This window comes from Rhinolophus hipposideros (genome assembly GCF_964194185.1).
Source record: "Rhinolophus hipposideros genome assembly, chromosome: 19".
Lineage (NCBI taxonomy): Eukaryota > Metazoa > Chordata > Mammalia > Chiroptera > Rhinolophidae > Rhinolophus > Rhinolophus hipposideros.
This window is the reverse complement of record NC_138065.1, coordinates 26,468,552-26,493,086: the sequence shown is the minus strand read 5'-3', so window position 1 is coordinate 26,493,086 and position 24,535 is coordinate 26,468,552. Positions and strand designations below refer to the sequence as shown.

The window sequence follows — 24,535 nt, the reverse complement described above, 5'->3', positions numbered from 1 at the left end:
AGCTCTGATTGGCTGCGTTCTCCTCTTACCCTGTACAGTTTATACTTCAAAAGGAAAAGTAACAGAGGTTATTACTCCTACTATACTACTGTTCCCTCCTCTATGGAATTCTGATCCCTTGAGTTATAGCTACCTGTGTTGCATTCTGATTTCTTTCAAACAGCTGATTTTTTGTGTGCTTTTATGCAGTGGTTAAAGTTGTTCTCAGAGACAGAATTGGTCAAATACAAGCCACCCTTTAAAAGCTGGAAGTGGAACATTCCTAGTTTTGTGATTCTGATATCAACATTTCCACAAAGATTTCATTTGTATAACTAGCATATGTAGGAGGTCTTTTGTTAGTTTGTATAGAAAATTTGGAAGAGCATGTCATGTTCCGATATTCCTTTATCATTAATATTCCACCTAACCTAAAATCTAATTATAAAACATACATGCACTGGAACCTAACCATAATTCTAATCCCAAATGTTCATTTAAGTCTCTGAGTCAATTTTTATTTTCTTTGATCACCATTCTCTAACTCTTTCCTAGTCCTTATCTTGTCCATGACAAAAATCTGGTGGAACCCAGGTGTGAATTATGGAATCTGCATTATTCCAATTATGGAATAATGGAATCTGCATTATTTCTCTGTTCACTGCTTCTCTATGGGTGTTTCTCAGGACACACTGGATGTCAGTCTGCAGAGCTTCCAGCATGAAAGACTGTCTAAGATAACTGACTTAAAGGACCACCTGGTTGCTGCTCAGCACAGCCAGACCAAAGCCATTGAGGAGCGCCATGCTGCCTTGCTGAGGCTCTGGGAAAAGCTGCTGGAAGCCTCTGCAACCCACAAAGACAAATTGCTGGAGAAGCAGCTGCCCCTACAAAAGGTAAATTTTTAAAAAATGATGAACCATGATAAGGTCTTGATTATCTGTATATTAGCCATGGAATCCAGAAAGAGATAGTGGAAACCCTGTTTGGATAATCTGTAGATTTTTGACTAAGTACTTTGAAAAGGATCACGAAGACATTCTTATGGAGCAATAAGTAATTCATTTTTTTAGATCAATAGAAAGATTATTTTTGTTTTAAGACTGATTTGTCAGTTATCCAGATGAGTTGATTTGAAAGCCAGGCACATGTAATGGAAGAGATAGGTAGGACAAGAGGGTGGGAGATCTTACTGTATGGAAGATCTGAAACTGGCAGACTGGATAAAAGGTCGTCCTTGTGCTTTTCTTTAACTCAAATGAAAGGAGAACTAGACCGTAAAATCTGTGTTCTCATCTTTCCTGGCTGGGAAACTTTGTATATGTCAGTTAATATCTCTGAACCTTGATTCTTCCATTTATGAAATAAGATAATGTCACTGTCGTCTCCTGCTGTTTTGTGTTATTACTATGCTTTTACTATTTAAAAAGCAAAGATCTGTAAAAATGCATTATAAACCATTAAGTTGTATATGGATATATGTGATTAAAATGTTTTTTTTAGTGGTGGCTGTTAAGGTATTAGATGTTGATCATTTTAAAAAAATCAATAATAAAAGGTGAAGATGGTCAATGAAATTACTAAGGATTCCTAGACAAGAACAAGTATTACACCTGGCAACAAGTTAAGGTAGGGAGTTAGAGGAATTAGAAAACAAACACACAAAAATCAGTCAGTCTGGACCCTTAGTTAATTTTTACTGTATTGAAGGACATGAAACTTAATTTTAGGTAAAAAAAAAATTAAATCAATTAATGGGTAACTTTATAAATATATAAAAATATAAATATATTTTACATTATTTATATTTACTAAATTTATTGGGGTGACAATGGTTAATAAAATTATATAGCTTTCAAGTGTTCATTTTTATAATACATCATCTATATATTGCATTCTGTGTTCACCACCCAGAGTTAGTTCTCCTTCCATCACCATATATTTGATCCTTTTCCCTTTTCTACCACCTCCTCTTCCTCCTTACCCTCTGGTAACCACTAAACTGTTGTCTGTGTCTACGAGTTTTTGTTTCTTTGTTTGTTTGTCTTGTTCCTTTGTTGTTTGCAGTTTTATATCTCACATATGAGTGAAGTCATATGATTCTTGGCTTTTTCTGTCTGACTTATTTTGCTTAGCATAATAATTTCAAGATCCATCTATGTTGTCATAAATGGCAGTACTTCATCTTTTCTTATGGCTGAGTAGGTATTTCACATTCTGATTCTATTATTCTAAAATTATAGTCTTTGTAAAATATTCAGTTGATCCATAATATTATGAAAATAATATTAAGTACTTTATGGTTGTCATGTTCTTCCTGTGTAGGGGCCATATTAGTTTTCTCTGTGTTGGTCTATTTTAGCATATAGATTGTTGAAATAAGTACAGGGAAAATGTAATAGTGCACAACCTTGTAATCTCCCTTTCATTTGGGACATTTTTTCCTCTTTAATGTTTATGTTTGAGGATGAAAATTCATTTGTACGACATAAATCTCCTTGGAAGTAGAGTCTGCTGACCCAAAATCTATAATAAATCTGAAATCTAAAACTATTTTTGATTATATACTGTTTGGACCAATCCATATTATTTCTCTCATTTAGAAATTCAGTCATTCACTTATAGATATGGAAAACAAACTGATGGTTACTAGATGGGAAGGGTTTGGGGGGATGGGTGAAAAAGGTGAAGGGTTTAGGAAGTACAAATTGACAGTCACAAAATAGTTACAGGGATGTAAAATACAGTACGTGGAATATAGTTAATGTTATACAACTATGTATGGTGTCAGATGGGTACTAGACTTACCAGGGGAATCATTTCTTAAATTATATAAATGCCTAACTACTGTACTGTACACTTGAAACTAATATAAAATAATATTGAATGTCAACTATAGCTAAAAATATGTATATAGTCAAGGGATGTAAAGTACAGCATAGGGAATGCAGTCAATGGTATTGACTATGTATGGTTTCAAATGGGTAGTAGGCTTGTTGGGGTTATCACTTTGTGAGGTATGTAAATGTCTAATCATTATGTTGTTTTGTACACCTGAAACTAATAATATAAATAAATAAAAAATAAAAGTGAACTGACATAAAAAAGATGTTATCAAAGATTAATATTAAAAGGTATTTATCACAGTCCTATTTGTAACGGAGAAAATTAGAAATAGTATAAACAGGCAATAATAGAATAGTGTTTAAATATATTGTGACAAGGCAATTTGATAGCTCATTCAGCCATTAAATTATATTTTAAAATAATATTTAATTATCATCATAGCCTGAAAGCTCATGCTTTATTTAAGAAATAAAACTAGAAAACAGCGTGGGGGAAAAAAAGAAAGATACTCAGAGTCACTCAGAACATATGGATAACTCCAGAGAGTATTGCAGGAAAAAGAATACAAGTTAGAGGGTAGGAAATACATTTAAGCAGGGGATTCAAGCATGAGATGAGCCCTAAACAAGGTTTAGAAGAATGGTAGGAAAATAATTCAGTATATACAAAGAGACATCAGAGCTGTGTGGTCTGCAAAAGATCAGAATAAAGAGGAAGTGGATAAAGGATGGGATAGATTTGCTTATCCCACAACCTATTTGTTCATTTAATCATTTATTCATTCATTTAGCACCTATTTTTACATGTTTACTATGTACCAAGTAGAATTGAAACACAGACTTCAGAATAGGAAATCTTACCATCAAAAATGACCTTTGCCACTTTTGGAATTTTAGAGCTAAAATAAATCTAGAAGTCATTCAACCTTTTTATTTGTAGATAATGGAAAACTTGGCCACTTTCACTCAATGAGAAAATGTCAGGATCAGAGCTTATACCTCAAATTCACATGTTCATCCATCTGATCTTATAGTTCCCATTGGTTTTAGTTCTGCCCTCTTAGAATGTTGGCCCTGAAAATATTTGAAGACAGTCTTTTTTATTTTTTTTATCCTCAGTCTTTTTGTCTCTTCTTTTTAGTCTTTTCTTCTTCTATTCTCTTTCTATTGGGAAAAATGGAGGTATCTTTTTCTTCCTCTGTAGGCTGAGGAGCTATTCATGGAATTTGCATACAAGGCTTCAGCTTTCAACCACTGGTGTGAAAATGTCGAGGAGGACGTGTCAGAGCCTGTGCACTGTGTCTCCCTAAATGAGATTCGCCAGCTGCAGAAGGACCATGAGACCTTCTTAGCCTCCTTGGCCGGGGCCCAAGAAAACTTCAACTATTTGCTAAAGCTAGACCAGCAGATTAAGGCCTTAAATGTGCCCTCCAGCCCTTATACCTGGTTAACAATGGAGGTCCTAGAAAGGATCTGGACACACCTACCTGACATCATCAAGGTAACTTGAAGCACAGCAGAGACTTCCTTTGATTAGAGTAATCATGAACATTTAGATTATTATCCAAGTTGAGAAACTTTTAAAAAGGAAATGGACACTATTAATCAGGACAGCAGTCATAAACTGGGAAGTCTAATAAAAATTTGGAAATAAATTTATTATAGGTATAGCTCTATGCCCCATAGTTCAGACAGTTTCATGCTTATAGGTGTTCAGCAGTGATTTAGAGAAGAGAACACAAACTCTAGGAGGTAGTTCTAAAAATGAGTCACAAAAGTTCATGAGGTTTGTATATATCTTTACAGTATATATATCCCCCCATCCAAGGCATTCTTTGTTTTTCACACACCTCCAAAAGGGCCTTTCAAATGTGTTTTTATTTAATTTTTGTTTGTCTATGATAATGTTCATTACAGCAACTATAGAAAATATTTAAAAATTTAAAAAAGGAAAATTTCACCATAAAATCACCAATTTTATGTAGCAACTCTTATTACTACCTTCTCCTTTAAGGCTGTTTTTATGTTCATTTAAATGGAATTTAACCTGGAAAAAAATTGAGAAAAGATTTGCCTTATTACTTGATTATTTGTTACCGGGATTGGTCTTTGAGACTCTGTAAGTACTTATGGGAAGTGACATGAGCTTTTTTCACCATTTGGAGATAAGAATAGAAGGGCTGGAAGAAATGTGAACACATAGGCACATGGCTCTCGAAGATAGGTTAGATTTGGGAAAGTTAATAAGTGTAGCTGAGCCTGGGAACCAGCCATTTTATTGCAAAGAAAGGTCTTCAGTATGTACCTGTGACTTGGGGTTTCAGGAACGGGAGCAGGAGCTGCAAAAGGAAGAGTCAAGACAGGTCAAGAACTTTGAGATGTGCCAGGAGTTTGAACAGAATGCCAGTGCCTTCCTTCAGTGGATCTTGGAGACCAGGTGTGTGTGCTACCTCAAAACTTATGAACCCTATAGCACACATTCCATTTCTTATAAGGATAACAAACATATATGAGGGCCTAAGGACAAAGGACTCCTACAGCATTTATGCTGTCCTAAAATCACCATGTCCTATTTGTGTTTTATACTTTTAATTGATAGCTTTCTGAATCAGTCCTTGAAAAATTGAGAATTTCATATTGCTGCCCATTGTGTGCCCTTCAGCATTCTCTCCTTGAGGCTCTCACTTTTTCTCTGTTGCCTATAATTACAGGCCAAAAATAATAACAGTCCCTTATGTTTGCATACCACTTTTCACTTTAAAAAGTATTTTTATACCCATTAACTCACTTAATTTTTAGAGCAGCCTTGAAAAGTGTACAAAACAGATCTTATTATCTCTTGTTTCCAAGTGTGAAAAGAAGTTGAATAGATAAATTGACTTGCTCAAGGTCACATATGTCTTTATTGAACCAAGCAGAATCAGAGCATATTGTGAACACTTAATATAAAGCTTTTATGTTGCCTGACTACTAAAGCTGTGAAATAATATATGCTAATTGTTTTTACCAAATGCAAAATGTTCTATATGTAAAAATAACATTGTCACATCTTTTAGGGCAAATAACCTGGAAAAGAGGAGAACGAGAAGGTGTAATACGTTAGAATAAATGGTCTAAATTGGTAGACTGTACCCAGTAGGTGGGTTAGAATTGTGGAAGTTTGAGAGTTAAAATGGTGGTTTGGACAATCCATGATATATACTGTTTCTACACACCACTAACAAGGATAAATCAAACAATTAACAGAAAGAAATCCTGTATCATAGCTAAAGTACATCTGACAAAAAGCAGAGGAAATACAGCTCATCCTTATCTGCCTCTGGTTTTGGTCCTTCGTCCCCTGGGAGCATGTGGCTAACACCAAGCCTGTCACCTGATAACTGTGGTCTTCATCCTACAGCAATAGCTACATGGAAGGCTCTTAGCTTCTCAGTGTGGAAGAGACTTTTGGAACAGTAGGTGGAGCATGTTCATATGTTTTTGGATACAAAGGATTGAAAATGCTTCATAAATCTGAAGAAAAAAGATCATTAAAGTAGTCCATGTTAACATATGATTTCCCTTTTTTCTTTTCCGATTCCTGTTCCGGTCCTCCGTGTTCAGGGCTTATTTCCTGGATGGGTCAGTATTTTATGTTATTGTACTTTTTTTGTCATAAAATTCTGGAATAATTAGCTAAAGAGGAATAATTAGCTAAGACATCTTCATCCCATCTCAATCTGATGTTTTCTAAATAAAAATGTAGGGTGAAAAAGAGAAGCCTACTATATCATTCTGGCTCCACACCCGACCAGTGAAGTCTTGCCAACATTAGGTTAAGGGTATGTTTGAGAACAAGAATTAGGAGGGAGGTCTGAAAGCCTTCTGATAGGCAGAGAAAAATCTGGCAATGTTGCCAATAGACAGTGCGATTTGGTTTCATGAAAATTTGGTGTTATGAAAATGTTTTCCAGAGAGGCCGTGTAACTTGGAAGAAGTAGCAGTAGAGAAATGTAGGGGCTCTGAATTTGTCTGTCTGTGTGAAACACTGATCTCTGACATTATAAGTAATGTTTTTCTCTGCTTCTTAACTAGATCTTTGCTGAAAGAAACAGGAACTCTGGAATCCCAGTTGGAAGCAAATAAAGTAAGTAATGTTTATTCAGTAGCTCAGGATATTGCCAGAATTACAAGGTGTACAAAAAGGGCTGCTTAAAGAAAACTCTTAGGAATACTTTTAGGTAAATGCCCTGGCCTGAAAGTCAAGAGCCTAAGGCTCTGGTGCCAACCCTGCCAAAAATTTCCATTCTAACCATTGGTCACCACTTCATGGATATCAGATTGCTTAAATATCTGAACTTCAATTTCTGTATCTATACAATGGAGTTGATAATACCTACATTATAGAGTTACTGTTAGGTTGGTGCAAAAATGATTGCGGGTTTTGCAATTATTATTAACCTTTTAAACTGCAATTACTTTTGCACCAACCTAATATATTGATTAAGTACAGGAACAAATGCAAAAGCTTCTAGTCTGCAACTTGAAACATTGACAAATTTCTGTTATTATTTAATAATAACAATTAATGAATAATGCAATTGAATCTAGATGATCTCTTATCAATTGAGTGAAGCAGTGGGCTACAGGGGTATTTCTTAACCTTATTTTCATTATTGAGCCTCAGAAGAGAGAGAAAAATACTAAAGAATAAGATGTCAGGTAGAATTGATCTTTGCAGGACTGCAAGCCATTGTAATATCTAATGATTTTTACCAACCCCCGTCATCATTCACTCCTCCTCTCTCTAGGAAAAATATTCCCTGATTGAGAAAGCATGATCTAGAGGCAGAAATTTGGCATATAATGTGCGTGAATGACAGGAACGTTTTGTGGAATTCCACTCAAGGAGGTCCAAGAGTGAACACTGTGAAGCTTAAGTAGGCCTGAGAGCTCAACTACAATCAATAGTGCAGACAATTCATGACGAAAACCACTGGGAGCTGATGATGTGTGGATCTTGGAAATTCTACCCTTTCCTATCTGTAGTATAAAACTACTAACTCTTTGATTTATATATTACAGATTACCAGAATGAGAGAGGTCATATCACTTAATCTTTCTACCACTTTATCAGTGAGGAATACAGAAGTTAAATGGTTTTCCTGAGTAGTTCATTTCTCATGGAGGACAGGAATATCCTTGAAAATAATTGAAAAGGAGCAATTAGGGGAAACCCAAACACATTAGTTTCTTATCCTCACTCCCAACCCTAGGTTTGCACAGGTGCCCTGGGTGACTGTCACTCTTCTTCCCTTTTTCCAGAGGAAGCAAAAGGAGATCCAGGTGATGAAGCGTCAGCTGACCAAGATTGAGGATCTGGGGGACAACTTAGAAGAGGCTTTAATCCTGGACATCAAGTACAGCACCATTGGACTAGCCCAGCAGTGGGACCAACTCTACCAGCTTGGGATACGAATGCAACACAATCTGGAACAACAGATACATGCCAAGTACTGAGAACCTATGTCCAGGACTGGGGAAGTGTGTGGATGGTATTAGGTGTTAGGGACTTAACTTCAAGGCTAGAATTTGGGGTATTGGATAAAAGAGCTGCTTCAGAGATAGTACACTCACCATCTTCAGAACCAACATTCTCTCTTTACTGTCCTACAGAATGACTGTTTCTCTTTATTCTATTATGAAATAGGAGACAGTGTTCTCATGGTCCTGAATCTACTCATTATCCAATTCTCAGAGTCCCTTTACCATCTTATGTAATCTCTTCAGAAAGCATTCCCTTTTGTAAAATTCCCTATAAAAATGTCTGGAATGCAAGAAAGAAAGAAGAGCTGAATTTATTTTTTCTAAAGAAATTAACTGTATTAAAGAAGCTTTAGGTCTCCATAGCTTTTTGGCAGTTATTATCTAGATCAGAGATTGGCAGACTTTTTCTGTAAAGTGTCCGATAATAAATATTTTAGACTTTGTGAGCCATATAGTCTCTTATAACTTCTCAACTCTACTGTTGTGCAGAGAAAGTAGCTACTGATAATTTATATGAATGAGCATGGACACAATCCAATAAAATTTCATTATGGACACTTAAATTTGAATTTCATGTAATTTTTATGTTAATAAAGCATTCTTCTTCTTTTGATTATTTTCAACCATGTAAAAATGTAAAAAATATTCTTAGCTCTTTGACTGTACAAAACCAAGTGACAGATTGGATTTGACCCATGAACCATGGTTTGCCAAACCCTGAATTAAATTAGTTGTATAGTATATTGCTCACTAAAATTCTCTATTTCATGTGGCATGTCTTCTGCTTTTCTCTGTTTTGCTTAATGGCTTAATTAATGTTTTTCTTTTTAGAGATACCATAGGTGTGAGTGAGGAGACACTAAAGGAGTTTAGCACAACCTATAAGTGAGTATAACTTTGTAGTTGATTGGTTCTTTGTTTTTCAGTCCACTCACAATTAATTTCCAAATAACAACTTTTCCCTCAGTGTGGCTTTATAGGATCTTAAATGAAGATCTAGTTATGTTATTTAGCTTCAAGTTATAGCTTATAATATGTCTATGAGATTCCTGGACTTTAGAAAATACATTTCTTTTGTGTTCAACATTTTATGCTTTTTCCTCCATTTATTGTAAATGTAGAAACACAGTCAAGCTCTCCACTCAATTCTCTGATAGCATTATGCCATGTTTATAAAGCCCCAGCTGATGCAACAAGAACTGTTCTTTTCTGTTGTAATCTGGTTCTCTGTTGAACTTAATAAAATGTTTTTATTCTTTAGACAATTTGATGAGAATTTGACAGGGTCCTTGAGTCACAAAGATTTCCGGTCCTGCCTGAGAGGACTCAATTACTACTTGCCCATGGTGGAGGAAGGTGAACCTGAGCCCAAGTTTGAGAAATTCCTGGATGCTGTCGACCCAGGGAGGTAGGAAGAAGGCCAAGAGCCAGACCGGAGCAGGGAATGGGTCTTGGAGGGACAAGCACAGAAAGTAAAATGATCCATAAAACATGAAATTAGCTCATCTTGAAAATAAGAAGATACAGATTACCATAAATGATTTGGACAGCTTTTGGTGCCCTTCCAGGATTAGATCAGAAGTTTATGGCACTAACTCCGACTCAGGCACAAGCTCTGCAGTTTGGTCAATTCCTGATTTATGTATGACATATGAATTTTAGCTGGTTCTGAGAATGGAACCTGAGAGAAGAGTCCCTTTATGTGTGTAAAGTCCTATGGATGACTGACTCATGGGGGTGGGGTTGTTGTGTGCTTGTGAGGGTGTAGTAGTCATAGAGGGATCACATTATTGTTAGGGACTAATTCTTTCTAATACCAAGACCAAAGAAGACCAGAAATAGAGGTCTTCAACTCCAGTTGTGGTGCTTGAGGTACCTAGATACTGGTGCTGATGGGAAATCCCCAAATTCGATGTAGTGTGCCAGGCTGAAAGGCCCATAAGGAAGCAGAGGTTGGAACTTAGGAAACTGTTTATTTGGCATGAGGAGGAGGATTGAATAGAGATCATAGTCTCAGAGAGCTGAGTTGGAATAGGCGCTTGGAAAATCCGTCTTTCCTCCGTCTTTGAGACACTGAGTAGGATGAGAAACGGGCCTGCCTTCTTTTCTGGCTGTGGAGAAGACACAGTTCCTGATTCATTTCTCCCACAGGAAGGGTTATGTCTCACTGGAGGACTATACCTCATTCCTAATTGACAAGGAGTCAGAGAACATCAAGTCCAGCGATGAAATAGAGAATGCTTTCCAAGCCCTGGCAGAGGGCAAGGCCTATATTACCAAAGAGGACATGAAGCAGGTCAGAATTCAATTGCATCTACTCTCATCATAATCTAGATTATGTTCATCTCAGGCCTGGTTGCCTACTATAGTCACCTACCCTCCTCCCACCTCTTTTTTATTTCAGATATCATCTTTCTTTAGATATTTGTTTTTGTCTCCATTTCATGTCATGATCAAAACCCACAGTCAATCTCTAATGACTATCAGGGTCAATTCCAAACCTGAAACTCAGTTTTCAAAGGGATTCCTTTTCCCATTTATTTAATAATCCAAATTTATGAAATAGAATAAATGGTGTAGTGAAAGTGAGATGGGAGTCTTCAGGTAAGAGCTAAATTGAAGAGATTAGTTGGTCTTATTCATTAGAAATTATGGGTTTATGAGAAAGTATGTGATATGAACAGTTCTGGCTTCTTCTTCCACAGTTCCTCCACCCCCTGGGTGTAATGCATACTGGAAGCCCCAAGGAACCAGGTATTTTGAATCCCTATCACCTTATCTCCTTCTTTTTATGTTTCAGGCCCTAACCCCAGAACAAGTATCATTCTGTGCATCACATATGCAACAATATGTGGACCCACGGGGCCGAAGCCACCCTGCTGGCTATGACTATGTTGGCTTCACCAATTCCTACTTTGGAAAATGATAAGCAGCTTTTCCTGGATCATATAAAATCTTGGTGTGATGGGAAGTATTGGGGGATGAAGGAGACAGGCAAGTACAGAGGGTGGAAAGATAGTACTCTGTGTGTGTGTGTGTTTGTGTGTGTGTGTGTGTGTGTGTGTGTGTGTGTGAGTGTTTATTACATTTATTGCAGGACCTGAAAAAAATCTCAACCTTGGGAGATATAAGGCATTAATAGAGTTGGAGGAGAGGGACCATGGGCTTATTTTCTATGAAACTAATTTCTACTGAGGGGTGTTAAGTTCTCTATTTTTTATTTGTTGGGTTCTATATGTCTTTATTATTGTTTTGTTCTGATTATAACATAAAGTTTTCATTTTAGAATTGTACACTTGAAACCTATGTAATTTTACTAACCGTTGTCACCCCAATAAGTTAAATTAAAAAAAAATAAGTATTTTTAATAGGGCAATGTGAAGTAAAATGTTACTGACTCAGTTGGGCTTCTGTATTTCTAAGTACTGTACTATCATCTAAATTGGGCAGTTAATTATATTGTAAATAGGGGCCATTGTAGAGTAGATAAATAAAATCCAAGATGATTTACAAACAAGTTCTCTTGAGCTTTGGAATGTATTTAAATTCTTACATTTGAAAATGAAGATATTTGATAGCTGAGGAATCCCAATATTTTAATCTGTAAAATGGAGCCATACAGAGAAGACCAACATAGCACCTATTCTCTTCTTAATCTGTTCTTTTTTCATACTTCTCTATTAGAATGGATGTTATTAGCCTCAAAATGGCAAAATTCCTGCATAGGAGGGCTTCCTTTTGTCCTCCATGTCACGAAACTTCCTCTTAAATTTTAATGTGATAAAAAGAATATTTGTTTTGATTTACTTCCATTTTCTATTAGTATAAGAGTCAGTGGAATTGCTTATAAAATTAAGAATTAAGGGAGGGGGTAGAAAGAAGAGGTGGTGCTATCTCTAAAGAATTTTTAGCCAGTTTTGGTCTGAACAGGTTCATATGCTGACATTCTGTCCTGACTTGTAAAAGTTGATAATGTCATTTGCTGGTGAGAATTCTTAGGTCATTTCTTTGCCTTGTGTGAAACTTCTAGTTTTTCCACCTCCCCATCCATATATATGATCACTTGATTATTATCTTAAGTCTCAATCACTATATAGAAATTAGTTCTTCCTTAGTCAGGGATAAATTCTGTCACAAAAGCCATTTGAAATAATTTTGGTTAAAACTAAAAACCTATCTGTGTTGCTAATAATGTACAAATGTTTTTACTGATTTTTGCTTAAACAAGTGGATAATGTGGAATATGACAATCAATAAGTATTTTGAAGAACATGTGGTACATATATATATGTATATATATATACATATATATAATGAAATACTATTCTGCCATAAAAAAGATGAAATAGTGCCATTTGTGACAACATGGATGGATCTTGAGATTATTATGCTAAGCAAAATAAGTCAGACAGAAAAAGTCAAGAAACACGTGATTTCACTGATATGTGGTATATAAAACTGAAAACAACAAAGGAACAAGACAAACAAAGAAACAAAAACTCATAGACACAGACAATAGTTTAGTTGTTACTGGAGAGTAAGGGGGGAAGTCATGGTAGATGAGGGTAAATGGGATCAAATATATGATGATGGAAGGAGAACTGACTCTGGGTGGTAAACACACAATGTGATATGTAGAAGATGTATAACAGAATTGTACACCTGAAACCTATGTAATTTTACTAATCATTGTCACCACAATAAACTTCGATTTAAAAAACTAAAAGTGTTCATAAATATCTAAACTATCTGATTATGAATTACCAAAAATGGTTACAGTTGAAAAAAAAAACAAAGTCCAATAAGACATCAAAAATAAGTATCATTTAATATCATATTTACCAAGTATGGAGAATCTAAAAAATGTGGCTTGTAATAACCAAAGGCAAAGGTGAGTATGGTTCCATTCTTCCCTCAACACCTACAAAGCAAGGTCTAAATCAGATTATTAGACATATGGTGGGTCAAGAAATGCTCTTAATTTGTAAACAACCATTAACACCATCTTATAAAAGAGATTGGGTAGTACAGAGGCTAGAAAAGATAATATTTATCTGAAGAATCAACAAAATGCCATAAGAAGATGGCATTGTCAGAGTTACATACTTGTACAGCTCCTTCTAAAATAAGATTCTGGCCGCCTATGCACTCAAGCAAAACATGGTAATATGGGAATCAGCTTTCATAACTTAATTGGGGAATATAAATATTCAACATAATATTGTAACACTTAGAAGTTATATCAAATTTCCCGCTTCATTTCAAGGTTAAGTTTCCCCTAATTGATACTCATCTTTTCTTGACCTTCTGTTCACTTACTTTAAATTGGAATCCCTGACTTATTCTTACTAATTCTCTACTATACAACTTATAGATCGGAGCCTGCCTCTGAGTCCCTGCCATATGGCCATATCTCTGATTTTCTTTCATTATTCCTACTGCTTGGTTAGGTCTCCAACTCTTCCACTCCTACAGAATACTCCCTTTTATTTTTTATGGTTCTGTCTGATACCAAACATTTGCTTGGAAGCCATCTGATTCTTCTTTCCTATGGCTTGGCCCATTTCCCAGTACTTAATCCTCTCAAATCTCTGGATATAGGTCCATATTCCTACTTTCTCCAGTAAGATGCCGTGCCAGATAACACTTTGCTATTCTTTTCCTGGTTATAATATGAAATATAAGATGCTGGACACTGCTGTACAACTAAGCAATAAATAAGGCACCCTTAAGTGATACTGTCTAGAATTTTCAAATAGTTATAGATGGTTATATTGAGTGCTTTATGTGTGGCAGACTCTGATCTAAAGATTTTATATTAATCTTTACCAAAAAAAGCCCTATAAAATAGATACTGTTATCATTTCATTTTTCAAGTGAGAAAATGGAGGCACAAAAATGTTAAGAAACTTTTCCTAGGCCATACATCTACAAAGTGGCAAAACTAGGCTTTAAATCCAGGAAGTCTGAGTCTAAAATCTCTGGGCTTAATTGGCTCTTTAAAAGACCATGGATTGGGCATATCTGGTCATGTTCACATCAAAGGAACCTCTGCTTCACTGTGTGTACGTATGTGTACCTGAAAGGAGGGTTTATTCTTTTTGAGCACATTATCATGTTCTCAATCAAAGGAAGGAATTTGAATCACTTTAGGGAAATTTTGTAAACTATTTCTGCCTGTTCCCACCACAAATCAATTTTGTCAAGGTCTATAGTGATTGGCTCCTAGAAACTTCTCTTCTGAAAAATCCCACCACATGATTTTTATACCCTTTCATCCTTAAGACTTATGCTTTTGAAACTTAGATAGAACTTTGAGTATTAATTAGCAATTCTTGGAACATCATTAACCACCATTGCACAGAATACATTTAGTGAATGTTATGCTAGGTGGACTGAATAGATTTTGGAAATTAATTTGCTCAAAAGCCTTAGTGCAATGAAGGATTACTTCTAGCTTATAGTGAAAAACATTCTGGAGTACATAGCCTTTTCCTCCTCACGCATACCCTTTCTGCCGTCTAATTTAACTACTTCTCTACAATCTGTTCTCTTATCTGGGGTCTAGCTTCCTTCTTCCCAACTTTAGTTTCCATCAAATTCTAACTAGAGAAATTGTTTTTCCCTGAGACCATGGAAAAATATGAATTTCTATCTGAAAAAATTTTTTCCCAATATAAGTTCTCCCCTGTCTCTCAAGTCTTATCCTACTTCTAACTCTGCTAAATCATATGAATTCTACAGTTTCAAAATTGGTTATGTTTGTAAATTCCTTCAGTTTCCAACACCACTCACCATGTTATGGTCTCTTTGCCTTTCTTTAGCATGATGACAATGGATTTCGTACTGATCTCTTTCCCTCTGTTTTCTCCCTACTGCGATCCATCATTGTCTCTGCTGCTGGATTAATCTTGCTAAGTCATTTCCCAGAGGCCACTCTACTCTTTGCTCAAAGTTTTACTGTGTCTTATCTCCCACTGCCAAAAGGATCAAGTCTGAAGCAAGGTATCCAAACTGCTGTCCACGAAGAAGTTTTAACCCAAGCTAACTTATCAGAATCATTTGTGAGATATTTTTAGTCCCTCTGGACACTCTGAAACAAGCATATATTGTCTTTCCACTGACACTTTAGTTATTCTGTTCTTTCTTCTTAGAATATACTTTCTTCCCACTTACTGTGTTCAAAACTCACCCATCCTTTAGGACCATGTTTAAGTACTATCTTAGAAATGAAACCTTCTCTGATCTCCACCAAGAATAACCTCTCCCTAAATAAAGCTAGTGTCACTTTGCATTATCAATAGTAGCAGCTGACATTCATTGGAAAATTATTATTATCCAGGTATTGTGCTAAATTATTTACATGCATGATCCTGTTTAGTCAACAATGCAAAACTATGAAATTGCAACCATTTTACAGAAGAGGACGTTGAAGCTAAGAAAGCTTAAGTAATTTACCCAGGATCACACAGTAAGTTTCAGAGCCTGTATTCAAACCCCTACTCGAAAGCTGCATGAATTAATTACAACTTTACTTATCCCTAAGAATGTCTGGCACCACGCATGACATACTGTAGGTGGAAAATGAAATAGGCACAATAAGGTAATTCCGTCAGATAGTATCCATGCTAGGGTGTGGTCCAAGTGAGGAGGTCCTTGACACCCAAGTTATGAGGCAATTAGAGAGCAACAAAAATTATCAAAAGAAATAGGGGACAAATATATTTTCTGAAATAAAATCTATGCAAATGGGAGAACCAATTAAAAGGAAGAGGGCAAAGTAATGAGCCAGAGATAGAGAGGATACTATGTAAAAAGATGAAAGACATCCAGTGGTAGCAAGAGAAAATAACCTACCTTTTCATTTAGTAAACCATTTAAACTAAATGTCAAACTGATAGTCACTGAGTTTCAGATCTTGGAAGAATATTATATGTTGAATAGTCTAATTATGTAATTGTTTTAGAAATCTCTCCAGGATCCCTGATAGGGCCCCAGCCAATTCTGCTTTGAACTTGAGCACTCTAAACTTCTCTCATCTTGTTCAGATCAGTTAGAAATTTCTTAATGAGTTGGGTTTCAGTAAGTAGGGGTGGCATCTATTAGGTTGAAAGTAAAAATTCAGATTCTGAGCTCAGTGTGAGTTAAGCACAATGAATATAGCTGGAAACCTTGCCTCTGCATCTCTTTGCAGGAGGAGGCAGATGGAACTCTCCCAGGGTCTTGATGGTATAACAGCTTTGGTATGAGGCCCTGAATACCTGGCCCATTGTCCTGGGTACGTGGTCTATATCCAGTCTATGTAGAGGAGATGGTCCCACTGTGGTAGACTTTATCATTTACCCAGTAATCTCCCTTGAAAAGCACTTCTCAGAGCTGTCTGCACAGCCTGATTCCTTAGACTATATACAATGAGGTTGAGGAGAGGGATCACCATAGTATGGGTGACAGCAATAAGCTGATCATGCTCAAGAGAGTAACTGGATTTGGGTCGGAAAATGTCTATTCAGGTCTTCTGCCCATTTTTTAATTGGATTGTCTATTTTGTTGTTGTTGAGTTGTACGAGTTCCTTATATATTTTGGATATTAGCCCCTTATTGGAGGCGTTGCTTGCAAAAAGTACATGAAGGAGGCACAGCCATAGTGAACAATGACCACTGAGGTGGAAGGCACATGTGGAGAAGGCCTTTTTTTGCCCCTCAATAGAGGGGATCCTCAGTATTGCTACCAGTATGCAGGCATATATAATGGTGATGAAGAAAAAGGAGACCAGGAGGACCAGCAAGCTGAGGATGCAGATCCCCAGTTCACTCAGGCCTGTATTCCCATAGGCCAGGCTTAGCACTGGTGACAAGTCACAAAACAAGTGCTGGATCTCATGGGAGCTACAGAATTGGAGGGGGAAAATAACTAGTGTCATTCCCAAACCGAAGAGATACCCACTCAGGAAGGAGATGTCAACCAACTGGGTACAGAATGTAGGATTTATGTGGCTGGCATAGTGCAGTGGGGCACAGATGGCCACATATCTGTAAAAGCCTATGACAGCCAGAAGGAAGCAATTGGTACAAGCCAATGAGGCAGAGAAGAACATATGGGCAGCATAGCCCACATAGGAGACGGCCTGATACCCCATGACAAAGCTAGAGAGCATCCTGGGGATGATGCCCAAGGTGTAGAGAGTCTCAGAGAAAGATAGGAAAGAAAGGAAGAAGTACATTGGGGTGTGAAGATGGCATTCCAGCCAGATGACTATGATAATGAAGATATTGCTGGTCAGGGTGAAAAGATACAGAGAGAGGAACAATGCAAAGAGCAGGAATTGCAGCTCCCCAAAGCTGAAGGAGCCCAGGAAGACAAAGCCCTTCCAGGAGTTTGCATTGGTCTGGCCCATTCTGAGTGACATCTTTGATAGGTTTGCTGATTTCTTCCACCTTGTCAGTAGGTGCCTAGTTTCTTTGGAAGGCAGGATGATGTGAATTGTCATTCTTTGTTCCTATTGTAACTCGAAAAAGAATTTCTGATTTAGACAGCAACCAAACTTCAGAAAGTTATTTGTTACGATAGATACACAAATTTATGGATCCATTCTCTCATACACATATGTACATACACACAAAGATGCACAGTATGCAGATGTATGCTTGCAAATACATACATGATATACACATGCAGGCACATATGTAAGTGAATACCATATGCAAAGCACTCACATAATTATGCACATGTCACACAATCAAAAATATGCATTGTAATTTCACCATTAATGACCATATCCACAAATATGTCAGTCATACATATACCTTATAAATGCACATATATTCAGATTACACATAAATATATAGCTATGTGCACCACACCACTATATATATACCAACACCAGGCATATACTGCTACATAAGAATACACATGTGGACAGATTAACATTGCCTGTTAGAACTTGAGGTGGAAAAGAGGCAACCAACCAAGTGGGAGAAGATTTTTGCAAGCAACGCCTCCAATAAAGGGCTAATATCCAAAATATATGAGGAACTCGTACAACTCAACAACAACAAATCAAACAATACAATTAAAAAATGGGCAGAAGACCTGAATAGACATTTTTTCCAAAGAGGACATACAGATGGGCAATAGACATATAAAAAGATGCTCAACATCACTAATCATCAGAGAAATGAAAATAAAAACCACAAGGAGATATCATCTCACACCAGTTAGAATGGTTGTCATCAACAAGACAAATAATAACAAATGTCGGAGAGGATTTGGAGAAAAAGGAACCCTCATACACTGTTGGTGGAAATGCAGATTGGTGTAGCTTCTATGGAATGCAGTATGGAGGTTCTCCAAAAATTAAGAATAGAATTAGCATATGACCCAGCAATCCCTCTCCTGGGTATCCACCCAAAAAATCTGAAAACATTTATCCGTAAAGATATATGTGCTCCAATGTTCATTGCAGCTTTATTTACGGTGGCCAAGACATGGAAACAGCCCAAGTGTCCTTTGATAGATGATTGGATAAGTAAGATGTGGTATAAATACACAATGGAATACACTATTCTGCCGTAAGAAAAGGTGAAATAGTCCCATTTGTGACAACATGGATGGATCTTGAGATTACTATGCTAAGTGAAATAAGTCAGACAGAAAAAGTTGAAAACCATATGATTTCACTGATATGTGGTATATAAAGCTGAGAAAAACAAAGGAACAAGACAAAAAAATGAAGAAACAAAAACTCATAGACACAGAGAATAGTTTAGTAGTTACCAGAGAGTAAGAGGGGAGAGGTGTGGTAAATGAAGGTTAAAGGGATCAAATATATGGTGATGGAAGGAGAACTGACTCTGAGTGGTGAATACAAAATGTGATATATAGATGATGTATTACAGATTTGTACACCTGAAACCTATGTAACTTTACTAACAATTGTCACCCCAATAAACTTTAATTTAAAAAAAAAATAAGAAAATTATAGACCAATATCTCTGATGAATACAGATGCAAAAGTCCTAAACAAAATTCTAGCAAATCGAATGCAAAGGTGCATTTAAAAGATTATACATCATGACCAAGTGGGGTTCATTCCAGGGACACAAGAAGGTTCAACACATGCAAATCGATCAATGTGATACACCACAATAGGGTTTCTGGGAGGAAATTCCTGCCCATTCTCAGGAATTTTTTTTCGCTTTCCCATTCCCAAATACCAAGATACAAACTGTTTTCTGTTCTCCATGATGAATCGTTTCCACAAAATGACAACAAATACCATCAACCACCTGGGTTCAAGGAGCCGATTTTCCCGATTTCCCGACCAACTTTTCTCGGGATTCGGGAACGGAAAAGCGAAAAAAATAATCCCGAGAATGGGCTGGAATTCCTGCCCAGAAACCCTAGCGATAAATAGGAAAAATGTCTAAGAGATACATTGTGAGTAGTACATTTATTTCCCATTGTGGATATTACTGGGTTCAAGGAGCCGATTATCCCGATTTCAAGATACAAACTGTTTTCTGTTCTCCATGATGAATCGTTTCCACAAAGTGACAGCAAATACCACCAACTACCTGGGTTCAAGGAGCCAATTTTCCTGATTTCCTGACCAACTTTTCTTGGGATTTGGGAATGGGAAAGCAAAAAAAAAAAAACATTCCTGAGAATGGGTGGGAATTCCCGCCTGGAAACCCTACACCTCATAAACAAAATAAAGGACCAAATAATATGATTATATCAATAAATGAAGAAAAAGCATTTAACAAGATACAATATCTATTTAAGATTAAAACACAATAAAAAGTGTATAGACAGGGAATACCTTAACATAATAAAGGACACATATAACAAACCCTCAACTAATATCACAATTAATGGTGAAAAACTGAAGCCCTTTGCTCTACAGTCAGGAAAAAGAGACGGCTGTCCCCTATCACCACTGCTTTTCAATGTAGTATCAGAAGTCTGAGACAGCAATCAGGCAAGAGAAAGAAACAAAAGGCATCCAAATTGGGAATGAAAAAGTTAAATTTTCACTTTTTGGAGATGACAACGCTATGTATAGAAAACCCTAAAAACTCCATGAAAAGCCATTAGAAACAATAAACAAATATAGTAAAGTTGCCGGCTACAAAATCAACATACAAAAATCCATTGCATTCCTATATACTAACAATGAAATTTCAGAAAAAGGAATAAAACAAAAACAATTCTTTTTGCAATTGCAACAAAAAGAATAAAACACCTAGGAATAAACTTAACCAAGGATATGAAAGACCTATACACTGAAACCTATAAGACATTTTTGAAAGAAATTGAAGAAGACACAAAGAAATGGAAAGACATTCTGTGTTCATGGATTGGAAGAATCAACAGAGTTAAAACAGCCATGTTACCAAAAGCATTTAATGCAATCCCCATCAAAATCCCAATGACATTTTTTAAAGAAATAGAACCAAAAAAATCATCAGAGCAATTCCACTATTGGGTATCTATCCAGAGAAATCCAAAACACTAATTCAAAAAAATATATGCACCCCTGTGTTTATTGCACTGCTATTCCCAATAGCCAAGCCATGGAAATGATGAAAATGCCTTTAAGGAGATGACTGGGTTAAGAAACTGTTATACTTTTATATTATACTCTAGGTGGTCAGCCATAAAGAAGAAAGAAGTCATACCATTTGCAATGACATGGATGGACCTAGAGCATGTTTGCTAAGTAAAATAAGTCACACAAGGAAAGACAAATACCATATAATCTCACTTATATGTGGAATCTAAAGAACAGAATAAATAAACAAACTAAACAGAAATAGACTCAGAGATATAGAGCAAAAGTGGAAGGTTCTAGATGGGAGGGGGTGATATAGTGAGGATGGGGGAGAAGGAAAAAGGATTAGAAAATACAAATTAGTAGCACAGTATTGCCACAGGGATATGAAAGACAGTTTGGAGAATACAATCAATAATGTTGTAAAGCTTTTGTAGGGTGTCAGATGGGCACTTGTCTTATTAGGTAGACCACTTCATGGACTGTAGATGTCTGACCACTATGCTGTACACCTGAAGCTGAAGCTGAATATTGTTGAATGTCAACTATAAATATATATATTATAATATAAATATAATATAAATCTATATATATTCACAGGATATGGAGTACACGATAGGGAATAAAGTCAATGGAATTGTAACAGCTATATATGATGTCAGAGGGATAGTAAATTAGGGCAGTGGTTATCACTTTTTGAGAGTATAAATGTCTAACTATACATTGTTTTGTACACCTGAAACTTTATGTATATAAATGTGTGTGGTATATATACACAATGGAATACTACTCTGACATAAGAAAAAACAAAATAGTGCCATTTGCAACAACATGGTTGGATCTTCAGATTATTATGCTAAGAGAAATAAATCAGACAGAAAAAGTCGAGAATCCTATGACTTCACTGACATATGGGATATAAAACTGAAGGCAACAAAAGAATAAGACAAACAGAGAAACAAGAACTCATAGACACAGAGTATAGTTTAGTGGTTACCAGAGAATAAGCGGGGAGAGGTGTGGTAAATGAGGGTAAAGAGGATCAAATATATAGTGATGGAAGGAGAACTGACTCTAGGTGCTGAACACACAATGTGATATATAAATGATGTATTACAGAATTGTACACTTGAAACCTATGTAATTTTATTAACCACTGTCACTCTAATAAATTTTAATTAAAAAAAAAGATAGGAGCCTGAATGGACAAGAAAACAAGATCCTTACGTATGCTGCATACAACAGACTCACTTCAGATTAAAAGACACACACACAGACTGAAAGTAAAGGAATGGAAAAAGATATTTCATGGAAATGGAAACAAACAAAAAAGCTGAAGGAGCAATACTTACATCAGACAAAATAGACTTTACATCAAAGACTATATAACAAGAGACAAAGAAGGAAGTGGTAATCCCACTTCTGACTATTTGTCCTGTCGGAGCCTGCCGACTAGACGAACAGTCCCTGGAAGGGGGAGCGGGAATGAAAAAAGAGACACACACACATATGATGATGCTGCAGGTCTCCAGTGATGCTGGAGCAATGATTTAATCACCTTCACCAATATATATACCCTATGGGTACGTGCAGTTTAACAATAACATGGGTGCATTACCTCAAGCAAAATAAATTTTTAACTTTTACACAGAAACTACAGAATCATCACAAAGTTTCCTAGTCATAATTATTATAGAAAAGAGACTACCAAAATGTCATGATAGCTGCCAGTTATCTGTGTCTGGGAAACTGGCCAGTTCCATCTCATTCCTTAGCAACTTGTAAACATTCTCAAGGTCCTTTACCTTAGAAGCTGAGACAAGTTAACTATATATTAGCCAGCTCACAAGGTTTCTGAGAAACAAGAAATCATGGCTCCCCACATTGTCCTAAAAAATTTAAAATGCTACTTTAAGAGGACATGCTCATTCATATGTTAATTGCAGAATTATTTACAATAGCCAAAATATGAAAGCAACGTGGGTGTCCCTGAACAGTTGAATGGATAAAGAAGAGGTGTTACATATATACAATGGAATATTAATCAGCTGTAAAAAAAGAATGAAATCTTGCCACCAGCAACAACATGGATAGACCTAGAGGGTATTCTGCTAAGTGTAGTAAGTCAGACAACAAAAGACAAGTGTCAAGTGTAGAATGATTTCACTTATAAGTGGAATCTAAAGAAGAAAATAAACAAAACAGAAACAAATTCATAGATACAGAGAACATTTTGATAGTTGCCAGATGGGAGGGGTGATGGAGGTGGGTGGAAAAGGGGAAAAGATTAAGAAGTACAAATTGGTTGTTACAAAGTAGTCATGGGGATGTAGAGTATAGAATAAGGAATACAGTCAATAATATATTTTTTTCATTTTTTTAATTTATTGGGGTGACAATTGTAAGTAAAATTACATAATTTCAGGTGTACAATTCTGTATTACATCATCTATAAATCCCATTGTGTGTTCACCACCCAGAGTCAGTTCTCATTCCATCACCATGTATTTGATCCCCCTTACTCTCATCTTTCACACCCCATCCCCCCTTTCTCTCTGGTAACCACTAAACTATTGTCTGTGTCTATGAGTTTTTGTTTCTCATTTGTTTGTCTTGTTCTTTTGTTGTTTTTGGTTTATATACCACATATCAGTGAAATCATAGGGCTCTCTGCTTTTTCTGTCTGACTTACTTCACTTAGCATTATACTCTCAAGATCCATTGTCACGTCCAGCGCAACACAGGCAGTGAGGGTGGAGAAGGGGCAGTTTGGGTTAAGTTTTTAAGAAAGAAACAAACAGAGACTTAATGCTGTTAAATCTCTCAGAAAGCCAGGGGTCTCTCAGTCTCAGAGGACTGGAGCCCCGAACAAAGCCGACTGGATGCTTTTATTGACCAATATACAAGGGAGTAACAGTGTTTTATGGCACGGTCTGTGAGACTCATTCCTCATATAAACATCCCAAGCCAATTTATCTTAGTTTTTAAGCAGCCGAGGTACAAGGTCCCACTATATCTTATTTAAGGTAAACATCTTCTCAGTGTTAAGTCTCTCAGATATTAGAGATAACTGGTCTTTATTCCCCTCATTATTTTTCTAACTGACAGCTGTTAGGCAAAAGCCAGAGCTGGCAACAGACTTTCACAAGCAGGGGGAAGGGGAGGCAAGGCCCTTTCCCATATTTGTTTAAGGCAGCTTATTGGGGGTCCCCACTCCGCCTGGCTTAGGTTGTATCTCCCTTGAGATATTTTACCCGTTTTTGGCTGCAAACCATGTTTTGGGGATCAGACAGAGAGACATAAGGTGTAAACACAAGGATGGAACAGAGTCCCAGAAAAGCACAATCTCACAGACTCTTCTTTTCTTAAGGAAAGACATAGAGGGACAGTTGGCTAGGCTGTTGTGCGACCCCCTTTTTTGTTTTTGAAGTATGAGAGACACAGACCGTGCAGTTTCTTCATTTATAGCTCGTCGGAGGGCTATTTGTCCACATCTGAGGACAAACAATGTGAACAAAGAATAATAAACAGAACAGCAATAACCCCAGCAAACCCTCCACCCAGAATTTTTATCCAATTAACAGGGTTTAAATTGGAAAGTCCTTCTGCAGCCGCAGAAAGTGTCTCTTC

At 36.5% G+C, this 24,535-nt stretch overlaps 2 protein-coding genes across 2 annotated transcripts in view; one reads left to right on the top strand and one right to left on the bottom strand.

Moving 5' to 3' along the window:
• The window catches only part of SPTA1 (spectrin alpha, erythrocytic 1), a gene marked incomplete at its 5' end in the record, with an annotated part of 119,822 nt that extends 108,097 nt beyond the window's left edge, over positions 1-11,725 (top strand). Inside the window, 10 exons of the mRNA XM_081025128.1 lie at positions 666-875; positions 4,030-4,326; positions 5,150-5,262; positions 6,429-6,446; positions 6,900-6,951; positions 8,130-8,317; positions 9,183-9,236; positions 9,613-9,759; positions 10,503-10,647; positions 11,152-11,725. Coding sequence (XP_080881254.1) covers positions 666-875; positions 4,030-4,326; positions 5,150-5,262; positions 6,429-6,446; positions 6,900-6,951; positions 8,130-8,317; positions 9,183-9,236; positions 9,613-9,759; positions 10,503-10,647; positions 11,152-11,277 — 1,350 coding nt within the window. The 3' untranslated portion in view covers positions 11,278-11,725. The remainder of the gene's footprint in view (positions 1-665; positions 876-4,029; positions 4,327-5,149; positions 5,263-6,428; positions 6,447-6,899; positions 6,952-8,129; positions 8,318-9,182; positions 9,237-9,612; positions 9,760-10,502; positions 10,648-11,151) is intronic.
• Positions 11,726-16,686: 4,961 nt separating this feature from the next.
• Positions 16,687-17,758, bottom strand: LOC308487152 (olfactory receptor 10Z1-like; the record flags this gene model as incomplete). The annotated part of the gene is given in 4 exon segments (XM_081025136.1): positions 16,687-16,848; positions 16,850-16,853; positions 16,976-17,011; positions 17,013-17,758. Coding segments are annotated over 4 exon segments (948 nt in total).
• Positions 17,759-24,535: the final 6,777 nt, after the last annotated feature.